This window comes from Solanum dulcamara, chromosome 5 (assembly GCF_947179165.1).
Source record: "Solanum dulcamara chromosome 5, daSolDulc1.2, whole genome shotgun sequence".
Classification (NCBI taxonomy): domain Eukaryota; kingdom Viridiplantae; phylum Streptophyta; class Magnoliopsida; order Solanales; family Solanaceae; genus Solanum; species Solanum dulcamara.
Window position 1 is genome coordinate 72,439,112 of NC_077241.1, and position 12,607 is coordinate 72,451,718.

Sequence of the window (12,607 nt, forward strand, 5' to 3'; positions counted from 1 at the left end):
TCAAGAGAAGCATCGTCACAAGACAAGACTACAAGAAAGATTACATTTGGATATGGAGAAGCATGATGGACTCCAAATCATGTCATAACCTTAAGATGATCCAGGATTACTCTCTCTCTCTCTCTCTCTATATATATATATATATATATATATATATATATGATGATATACTCTTTTGTCTAAAAACAAACTACTATTTTTATTTATTTATTTTTATTCATTTGTTTTCTTATTTATTTATATTTTTTATTTTTTATTTTTTTTTAAAAAAAAACAAAATGCTTTTCTACTATTCCACCTACTAAGTCTCTAGGTTAAGATACTACGGACGGACTATAGAGGTATTGGAGGTTCCCAGTGACGAGGCCTGAATCAGCGAGTCGATACAAATCAACACCCCCTCCCAAACTAAAATTTTCTTTGAGCGCAGGAAAACAGAAGATCGAGGAAGACAACCTCAAGTCTAGAGGATGACTGCAGACGCCATTCGACTTCTCCAAAATCATAAGCCAAAATATTCTTCCCTTACTTTATTTATCAGAAATACTTTATACTTCGATGTGCTGTCTAAAGGATTTCCCTTTAAATCTTTGCAGGTACGATCGAGATCCAGATCAAAATACTGAAGACAAGGGGGGCCCATATGATAAATAGGATGGTTTACTTTTGTCAAATATAACTCCATCAATTGGAGCTTATCTTCTAACCTCGTCAACAACTCTTCCGTCGGAGAATATCGTCTAACTGCGTCAAACAAGCTCCCTCGATTGGAGAACGCCATCTAACACCATTCAAAACTCCACTGACCGGAGGCTGTATATATCCATCACCGTTCGATTGTATATATCCACCGAATATTGTATATAGCGAACATCATTCAAACTCCGTCGTCTGAAGACTGTATATAACAAATATCGTCCAAACTTCGACGTCTGGAGGCTGTATATACCAAATAGTCCAAATTCTACCATTTGGAGGGTGTACATAGCAAACCCCATCAAACTTCTTCGATCAGGAGCATGCATACTACAACGTCGTACATTTACAGTTAAATTTACATTACCAGTTTTACACCGCCGGATACAGGCGTCACTTTACAATCTCTACACCGCCGGATACAGGCGTTACATTTATAATTTCTACACCGCCGGATACAGGCGTTACTTTACAAGTCTTACACCACCGGATACAGGCGTTACATTTACAAGTTTTACATCGCCGGATACAGGCGTTACTTTACAGTTTTACACCGCCGGATACAGGCGTTACATTTACAATTTCTACACCGCCGGATACAGGCGTTACTTTACAAGTCTTACACCGCCGGATACAGGCGTTACATTTACAAGTTTTACATCGCCGGATACAGGCGTTACTTTACAAGTCTTACACCGCCGGATACAGGCGTTACATTTACAAGTCTTACACCGCCGGATACAGGCGTTACATTTACAAGTTTTACATCGCCGGATACAGGCGTTACATTTACAAGCTCTACACCGACGGATATAGGCGTTTACATTACACTCCACTAGACGGAGGACACTAACATTACTACATGGAACTCCCGTTAAGCAACAAACTAGAGCAAGCTCGTGGAATGTCAAGCATCCCTAGCTACACCAAGGATTCTCTTTCGAAACTCAACTAGACTCAATTTTTTTTTTATTGAATTTGAATTTAATGCATGACTCTTTCATGTCTCAGCATCACCATGACTCCATACTGGGGCAATTTGTTTCAAAAATTCATGTTCTTTTATCTACCATAGGTCTTTAGTAGAAATTACTATGGAGCATTTCTCATTGCGAGTTTATTTCTTAGAATTACCTCCAACCTGATTTCCCACATACTAGAATATGCTGATAACCTCAGTTCGAGCGTGATCATATTCATTTTATTCGTGCTAACATCCTCATACGTTCATCACTCTTAAGAACTCGGTGTCACCATAATCCAACACTGGGGCAAATTTTGATTTCGATCAAAATTTGTTGTGATTCTACAATCCAAAACTACACATGGCCTGATTCTCCTATAACCAGAGATATGTAGGCACTTCGAAACTGAAGTCTCAGCCGCAATATTTTTTGCAACTCCCACTCATTTTATTAGGACCCTCCGAGGTTATCTCATCGGTCGTACAAAATCGGCTACTCTGTCAAATTTCTTTGCTCGTCAATTCATCCCTCATTCCCAAGCAAAGAAGGGGCAAGCTGTTGACACCCAATTTTGGCCGACCTATAATTATTTTTTGAATCACTATCTTAATAGATAGGCATTTTTTTTTTAAAATTATTTTTTTTGAATTATATATATATATGTATAAAGTTAATTATTTTTAGTTTTTACCAAAATAATAATAATAATAATAGTAATAAAAAATCATATATTTAGATTTCATAGCTTATAATATTTTTTATTTGTTAATATTATTGACATCATTTTTTTTTGTTTATGAAAACAACAAGCTTTGTACATTCAAATATTATTATTATTTTTATTATTTTTTTCCGCGTTATTTAGTATATATTATACGTGTGTGTGTATTTTCTTTGTATAAATATTACTTAATTAAGTATATTTTATCAATTTACTTATTCATATAAATTTGTGCATATTGCATACCTACTTTAATACGACTTATATGAATATGCATATAAAGTATTTTTTTTATTAATTAAGTTTATTGTGAATTTTAGTTAATAGGTATGTCATATCTATTCTAGTATGCATACGATGCATCATATATATATATATATATATATATATATATATATATATATATATACATGAGTATTTTCTTTATATAAAAAATATATTACTTACTAAGTCTATTTTGTTATTTACTCATTCATATTAATATATACGTATTACATCTATTTTAAAAGATCTTATGTGCATATGTATATAAAAAGGGGCTATTATTTAAGTTTATTATATATTTTTACTTGTTTATGTTAACATATCTATTTTAGTATGTATTATATACATATGACATTTTATATGTATATACGCAAATATTTATATTGTATGTACATGCATATTTACTTTACATATATAATATTATAATTTTATAAATTTATGATTTTACTTATTCAACATGTATTTGACAATTAATTAGATGACATTTTATTTTTACAATTACTTATAATTATTTCCTAATCAAATTTTAATGTAGTCTACTTTTATATTCAATTTTAATCTCAACCGTACATTATATTTTTGATCCATGGCCATAACTAATTCTATCATTTTTTATTATTATTACCCAAATCCTAAACCTAAAGGAATTTTTTCCTTTTCCTTTTATTTTTTTGGGGTCATCTTCTCCAAAGAGAAGAGAAGACACACCGCCGCCTCCTCCATTTTTACTCTTCCATCGTTGTCTCCTTCTTCGCCGGAGAAACCAACAAAATCTCGCGCTCCCTCACCCTCTCTCTGCCGCTTCTCTCCTCGTCACTCTCTTCTCCCTCTATCTCTTCTCGTCGCCGGAAAGAACCACCGGTGAAGAGAAGCGCAGCAGCCTCCAACAGCAGCACGCAGCAGCTGCCACGGCGAGCCACCGACGGCGAGCAGCAGCAGCTTCTCCAGAAGCTCCACGACGCGACTTCAGCGAGCTCGAAGCGATGACGTGCAGCTCCATCAGCAGCCTTCGACGCCAGCATTCGTTTCTTTAAAGATTGATTGCCATCTATCTCATTTTTTTTGTTTTGAACATATTTTTTATTTTGCCTATGGTTATGATTCAATGAGTCTAATATGAAAAATCTTAAAATTGCAAAATCTATGATATGTTTGTATCCCATTAAATTCAAATCATTTAATTATTAATTTGTATGTGATGTGAGTTTGGTGGTTAAATCGTTCGTTCTTCAATTTCATACTCACTGATATGTGATCAATTGGTCAATTAACCATGCCTATTTATCTCGGATTTTAGAGTTGAGTTGTATGTTTATGTCTTTAAGAATGTAAATTATCATATATGTTTCTTCAATAAGTGGAAAATCATATCTAGGCTTGATTGTGTTAAAAAAAATGTACTGAATTGCATAACTTTACGAGTTTCAAATTATTGTGGCTTTAAATGTTTAAATTTAAGAATTTGTAGCGAGTTGTGTGGAGCTATTTATTTATTTCTTTCCCTTTGTTAATATTGAATTGGTCCTCTGCTTAGATTGTAGATTGATATTTCCTTTTGCCTTGATTTATTTTGAAACAACCAGTTTGAAACATTAACATTTTCAGCAGTATGAATATGATTTGTTGTTAGAATTGATAATTCTTGCCTTAAGTTGATGGTTGGATTTGATAATTGTAGTCATAATTTATTTCCCGTTGAAATTAATTTATTCTCTATAATTAGTTTCTTCTACAATTAATGAGAGTAGGTCCCTCTTGGCATGATATTTGAGACTTCTTTTTGACAAATGGAGTTGTTCTTTCTGACTTTTTCATTTGGTTGTTTGAATTTTGATAGATTTCATTGTTGAAATCTTAATTGATTTGTTTGTTGAAAATTTTATTTGACTTTATTGAAATTTTGTACCCCTTTTGAAATGTTTGCTCTTTTGTTTGAATTATTTGAAAAAAGTCTTGACTAAGAATAGTAAAATTACTTTGTTGATTTTCTTGAATACCTTTCTTCATTATAAATTAAGAACTCACATCTTCATTTAAGGGAAGAAAAGAAAGAGAACAAACAGAGAGAAAAGACAACAAACAGACAAAAAAAGAAAGGGGACGAAACACATAAGAAAAACAAAATACATTAGAACACAAGAGAGCGCTTTAACAAAAATACTTAATTGCTTTTAAGTTCTTTCTTTTGCCTCTTTGCTACTTCAACTTGTTTGGATCTCGGATATTGCTACCGCTTTTCATTAACATAAAACTCATATTAACCGGTTAGTACTTTTTTTTCCTATTTTATTGTACTATCTTTACTTTAGATTCTTACATATTATATCTTGTCAAAATAAATACATGAAGTATCCAGGTTAGTTCCCATTTTCCTCAATATATTAGTTTATTATTTTGAAATATGTTCTTGCTTTGTTTGTTTGCTTTGTTGTAGTAAGATTGTATAATCATGATATATCGCTACATATTTGTATATTGTTTGTATTTTGCTTATGCCTTAAGCAGGATTTGAACTTTAAAGTTCAAGACATAAAGAGTTCGCCTGGACCGGAGATCTGAAATTTTATTACTCTACTTCGAATTTTTTTTATTTTATTTTATGTTACTTTATTTATTTGCTTCTCTATGCGGTTTTGTAATAATTTTGTAAGTAACTCTCTATATAAATAATGAAAATTGGGGAAAATATATGGGGAGGGGATATACTTGCTACTTGCTTTATTTATTTATTTTTTAGTTTATCATAAATTTATGTGTTTGAATGCATGTGATCTAGTTATACTACTCATTTCCACATGCTTAGGTCCATTTATTCACGATATAAAAATTTATATTTTTTACAAGATGTTTACTTTATATATATATAAAAAATAACAATAAAAATGATCTAAGAATAGTTCGTTAAATATCGTTTATCATCCTACATGTTTAAAAATAATTTGTTTATTTTATATGTGTTATCTTTGTTTATGAAAAATCTCATTTAATAATTACTTTGATGATATTTCCACATTATAACATGTACTTTAAGACTAAAACCATGAATATAGTTTCAAATAATAGCTTTATCATATTAATTATCTAGACATTATATATGTAGGATCTACTAAATCATTTTGAATGTAGTAATAATCATATTTAGATTTAAATGTCATTTTGTGTAGACATTATGTTCATTGGATTTACAATTTTAATTACATCATGTTTAAATATTTTAATTAAAATTTTAATATGCTAGTCATTTGGAAATCATGTGCATGAGATTTTATGTTGAATATCATATAGCAAATCATGTTTATAGGACTTAATGAATATTTTAGTATTTTTATAGGAATTAGGTTATGCTTATAAGATGTCAATTATTTTCATTATATTGATTCACATCGAAATCATGTCTAATATAGTGTGTTGTCAATCCATAAATCATACCTATAGTTTTTTTAATAAAATTTAGAAATCATGCCATTAATATCATGTTTAGATCTAATTTAAAGCAATAGTTTGTTAATAAGATCGTTGATTTTATGTTTGTTAGGACGTTGAAAGACTAAATCTTAGTTTACTATCCTTGTTATGTATTTAAAACGTGTCATCTAGTTTAATGTCTTGAACTTCCTTTAAATATACATATGAAAGTAATAATATGTCCAAAATCTTGCCTCGTTTGAGTTAAATTACCAATCCTCATACTATTTGAATAATTGTTAATTAATCAATTTTATATTAGAACATTCTCTTTATTTAAAATCATATTATTCCATATTTATAAACTTTATCCAAGATTTTCAGCAAAGTAGTAAAAAATATATTCTAAATATTAGGAAGAACTCACACGAGTTATTGTAGTTATCATGCTTATAGTTTCTGCGCCTTTAATAAATATTTCATCATATTTCTATATTTTAGAAATCATGTTCATAGGTTTAAATAATAATTTCAGCATATCTTTTGATTGTAAATATTTTAAGAACATTGTTTTATGTAGAAATCATACCCATAGATAAAAATTGATTTTGCCGGTTAAAATCATATCCCCTGTAATGTGACGTTATTATGTATAAAAATCATGTCTATAAGATTCTAACAAATATTTATTGTATTATTCCGTTTTGAGGTCATGTCTACATTTTAATAAATTTTCATTTCATTTAGAAACCATATCTATAGTATTTTAATAAATCTTCAGCATGTTATTAACTAAATCATATTAATAGGATTTATAAACACTATTAGTTAATAGCTAAAACTATCAAGCATGCCTTCTTTATTACAATCGCCTTTGTAATTAACATTGCCTTCATATATTTAAAATAATGAAATTTATTGTCTATCTTTATCAAGTTTTATATTTCACAATATCTACGTCTGATCATATGCACACACATAATTATTATGACCTTCACAACTTATCTGTATTTTCAAGCATGCTAATTAATTAATCTAGAGGCTTATTTGAGATTTTATGTGCTAACTGCTTGTCCTATCTGTTTTGTTTGACGATGAGTCTAATTAGGACGCCTATATTTTCTTTGGTCTAAAACCTACCCTAATAGTATATCCAATGTCTCTTGGACATTAAGTTGGGTCGATAGACACGCTTTAGGACGTTAGTTTTTATTTCTTTTAGATCGCTTTAGGATTATAATAACAAATGAACATAAGAGGGGTAGGGGTAATTAGGCCCTTCGGAAATGATGGAAGTTGACCCGAGCAGAAAAATGACAAAAACTTTATATATTTTGTCTTCCAATTAATGAGCCGGCGCTGATCCGAAGAAAATAAGAATGTAGATAATTTTATTTCCTGTCGACTTTTAAATATTTTTGTTTGTATATATATTTGGGGTAGTTTAATATTTTAAAACTCAATGATTTTTTGGCATCCTTAATCTTATTAGAGATTTCACCCAAATTAGATTTACAATTTATTACATAGTCATATATCTACACTTGCCTATTATCTTATTCATTTTCTTTTTATTGTGGCTACAAATAAAGTAATCATTGCTAATACTAGACATTTATTTTATCATAAATTAAATAAGTTATTTATTCAAATGATTTTAAAATATACATTTGTATTTTTATATATTTTAAGTATATTATTTATTATTTATTTTTACTATACAATAAATACATTATTATTAAATTTGGTTCATTCATATATAAGACGTATATATATGACATACCTTATATTTTCACCATTTTCTCAAATTTAATAAAAACCCTTCTTCTTAATATTTCTAAAACAAACAAAAATGAATAAATATCCCTAATTATTTTTTCTAAAACTAAATTTAAGGACTATCTTTGGATAGGCTCTGAGGGATGCCTAATACCTTCCCCTCGAGTAACTAAAACCCTTACTTAGAATCTCACAGGTTTCGCAAATCAAAATAGAGTTTACATTTACAATGGTTTTCCTAATATTTTCCTTAAAATTAGGTGGCGACTCTAAACAATTTCAAAATCAGAGGCATAGCCACATTACTTTTATGTTGTGAACTATTTCGACCCGCTCGAAAATAGGGTGCGACAATGACAGGTAAAATAAAAAAAAATATTAACTTGTATCAAATACACATAGATTTTTATGTATCTGATACATTCTGAAAGCAAATTTTTGAATTGTTTTCCCAGAACTTATGCTTTGTTTTTGAGTTTTCCTTTATAGTCAGAACTTTTGTATAGTTCATAACTCACCTCGGATTGCCAAACTCCAGAATGTTTCAATAGTATCGCGATATCCATCTTGATTTGCTTGATGAAACTCGAAATTTGGATTTGAATTTTTTGTTAGAACTTATGCTCTGTTTTTGAGTTTTCCTTCATAGTCAGAACTGTTTCTTTTTTTAAAAGGATTCTTTGCCTTAATTAGCACTGTAATTGATTGAAACAATCAATTATAACTTGATTTATGTTACTACCCATAAATAACCCAACAACATTAATTATTTTACACTCAAAACCTGATGTATCAACATAGTAAGTAATGTATGAGAAATTTTTTTAAAAAAAGGGAAATCGGGTAATTTTTAAAAAATAAGGGATACATTGTAATTGAGTCTTTTCACTATGGGATTTAGGTAAAGTTTACTTAATTTATATTCAAAAGATTCCGAATGAATTTTGAGGGCCGGAAGTGAGTTGGGCCAAATTAATGTGTTGCAGTCAAATGTCAACTTGTGCATCATAATTGTGAACTCGGGGCTTGCAACTGCGAAGTTTGAGTTGAGGTGGAGTCTTGCAATTGCTAGGTCTTGGGCTCACAATTTGATATATGAGGCTAGTCCAAAAACGTTTTAGATGAGATATTTTTCTACCTGACCTCATTATTTTATTTTGCTTTTGAGCGATTTTTGAAGTGTAGTGTCATGATCCGCCACTTGATCATGAAGACGGAGGAAAGATCTAGAGTCTTGGAGAGGTTAATAGAAGGCTCTAGAATGTCCAAGAGAATTCTAGAAGAAGATAGAAAAACCTAGAGTCTTGGAGAGGTTAGTGGAAGACTCTAGATTCTTGTAGAAGCTTGTAGAGAAGTCTTGAAAGACTTGGAATTCTCTAGAGTATGTGGAGAGTTCTAGAGTAGGGACTTTTTTGTAAATACGGAAGAAGTTGTATAGTAAATTTTATTTACACTTAGGCCCCTTAGGAGTAGTATAAATAGAGGGGGCATTCATTTGTAGAAGATCATCAAGAAAACAAGCATTCTTCCAAAGCAATACAAAAGCCTTCTTCATAAAAGCTCTCTTGTCTTCTCATAATCTAGCGTTCCCTTAGCGATCTAGTCATAAAGGCTTACTTGAGCTTGCAAGATCGTGAAAAATTCGTGAGTAAGTTGTCAAGTGCCGCACGAAAGTCTTAGTTGAAGTCTAAGTCCGTGACAGTAGGGTTTGTTTTGTTGTGGGATAAGTTTCTAAGCTTAAAATCGTTATTTCTCCACTAATTTTACAAATATTTCATGCTTTGATCCATGATTAAGTAAGAAATTGGATTGGGTTCGTTTTCTTATCAAGATTTCATATTTTGACAACATTTGACCATTTTGAAGCATTCAAAAGAAGAAGTTCATAATTTGACATTTGGACTTCGATTTAAGCCAAGTATGGATTTCTTGATTCTTGAAGTGTTTGTTTTGATATATTAAATGAATTTAAAAGTAATTGATAGTAAGAGAGTCTCATATTCATGATATAAGAAACTTACACGAAATTTATGTGTTAATCATGATATTCCATGACATGTCATTAATTTTTTGAGACTTAAAGACTGTGAATTTCTTTGTGACTAAATGATCCTTGGTTGTAGGATCGATTGATGAACTCGTGTTATATATTTGTTTCATACATATTCATAACACTTCTATCGATGCATGGTAATTATTGGTCAATAGTGATCACTGAGTTGTTTTGTGAAATTCAAATTTTTATTATGCAGATGGCCATAGCGAGTTGACATCATGCGAAGTTGATGGAAAATGATTTTGACGAGTGTTATGTAGATGAAAAATGGAAGTAATTTGGGATTGCACCCCTAATGTATGTGCTCTTTTGTGACTTAAACCTTATTGTATTATTTTTAATTATTTACATCCTAATCTCCTTAGTTCTTTGCAAAATTATTTTTTTTCAATTATTTACAAGGATAAAATAAAAAATTACACATAAAGAAAAATAAAAAGTGATTTAAAATAAAATAAAAAGCACTTTTAAATACAAGTAATTTACCGCTTCTTTTTCATTAAATTGAAGAATAATCATTAGTTTCTTATATTTATTCTCAACATTAATCTCTCTTGAAGGGGTCGCCATTAATTTTTGAAAGATAAATCTCTTTCATTTTTGGCAAACAATTATTTCTTCGAACCAATTGGTCTTCGTGGTGTTTAACTGGTGGTGTTGCTACTCCATCAACCCATTACACATTTTCTTCTTTTGATCTATATAAGTTATTAAAAGCAAATTCAAAATTTTCTTGGTTCCTCTTCTTTCTTTCTTTTTTGTTAGGGTGGATTTTTTGGTTTCTTTGTTTTCCTTATTTTGTATGTGTATTAAGGAAGAAAGACCAGAACTATCAATTATGCAATTTAAATACATTATTATTATTATTATAATTTAAATCCTAAGAAATATAATAATTTGTTAATTTTTCTAGTTTATCCTCGTAAATAATTGACAAATATATGTAGGTAGTATTTACAATTATACTTGGTGCATTAGGAAACTATGTTTTCCGTGTCAAATATGGATTTTCTCTCTTGGAAATGCAAAAGTTACCAAAAAAGAACACGGAATCCTACTCCATATCAAGTTTGGATTGGCGTATTTTCTACTATAAAAAAACGTTGCTACCCTTTGTTATTTTTCACAATCATTCAGTAACAAAGTAATTAAGAAGAAAGTTAAAATAGTTATTATGGACTTGGTGCTGGCTCTTACGGCAAAGTCTACTATGCAGTGAAGATCGATCCTTCTTCGTTATGTGCTTCCGTTGCTGCTGTTAAATGTTGTGATATTCGCCGTTCAATTTCACTCCAACAAGAAGCACAAATCTTGACAACTCTCAAAGGTTCTCCTTATGTCGTTCAATTTTTTGGAGCAGACGTCAGCATCGACAATGGTAATATTCCAACTTACAATCTGTTTCTTGAATATGCATCTGGTGGATCACTCCACGATTTGATCAACAATTACAAGAAAGGAATGAGAAAGATGTCAGAATTGGAAGTAGGTTTCTATGCATATCAACTCTTAAAGGGTATTCAACACATTCATAAGAAAGGGTGGGTTCATTGTGATATTAAACCCGCAAATGTTTTGGTTTTAGATAATGCTGAACGTGGTGGGATGCACAAGTTGAAGTTGGCCGACTTTGGATTGTCGTTGAGAATTGCTGAAGGAATGGCATATATGACTGGAAAAACGTTGAGCAATCGAGGGACTCTACTTTACGCGTCCAAGAATCTTTGATTAGTGGTTTTCATGCCAGACCTTATGATATATGGTCGCTAGGGTGCACTGTGGCAGAGATGATGACTGAGAATCGATTTTGGATTCATTCGACACTAAAGATTTACAGTGGAAGATTATGAATGATGAAGACCCTGAGATTCCAAGTAATGTTTCTGAGATAGCTAGAGATTTTTTACACAAGTGTTCGATAAAGGATCTTCTAAGAAGATGGACGTCGGAACAACTACTCCAGCATCCATTTATTCAGCAAGCTTTATTATGGATGCCTGAAACTCAAGGGAGAACAGCAAGGGTTAATCCATTTGGTTGCCAAATTCCAAATCCAGAGAAGGACTTCATGAGTTCACTCTTTGAAACTAGTTTAAGGATACAATGATCAATTTTGGGTAATAGTATATTCTATATATACCTCAGCAAAATCTCCTGAGAAGGTGTATTTCTTTTTATTAATATGAAATCAACTGTGTTCAAATATTACATGATGCTTGTTATGAACCGAAGAAATAATACTATGAGTTGTTTGTTCCTTTTGAATGGTGTTAACTAGATTTAATTTTTTTTCTCTCCATATAGCTAGATTCAGTTATGCTGAGAAGACAATATAATTAAAAAGGTATATTTAGCAAAATAAGTAAGTAGATAATAATGGAATTTTTAACAAACATATCTGCACCAATTTTACTTATTTTAGCATCCTCGCCATATCAATGTGCGACAATACAATATACGAATTCTTAGATCTGTTCAGGGGAAGAGGATAGTAGTCATAGTATGTGTTGAGATGTAAAGAAGGTAGTTAAAGGAGTTAGGAAATTAGTTAGAAGTAAGGACAGTATAGTCATTTTACCTAATACATAGTTAGAACTAACTAACCAATTAGTTAGTTAGTTAAGATAGGGTAATGCTCTATATATGTATAAAGTAACTATGTACATATGATGATTTTAGGGCATTTCACAGTTGAGCCCCAAAATGAAATCTTCTCTCTTC

The 12,607-nt window shown here is 30.7% G+C and overlaps 1 protein-coding gene across 1 annotated transcript; it reads left to right on the forward strand.

Moving 5' to 3' along the window:
• The first annotated feature begins 8,183 nt into the window (after window positions 1–8,183).
• On the forward strand, window positions 8,184–11,614 carry LOC129890744 (mitogen-activated protein kinase kinase kinase 20-like). Its single transcript, XM_055966232.1, has 2 exons — window positions 8,184–8,190; window positions 11,103–11,614. Exons 1-2 carry the CDS (start codon window positions 8,184–8,186, stop codon window positions 11,612–11,614), a joined length of 519 nt encoding a protein of 172 aa, XP_055822207.1.
• The last annotated feature ends 993 nt before the right edge of the window (window positions 11,615–12,607 follow it).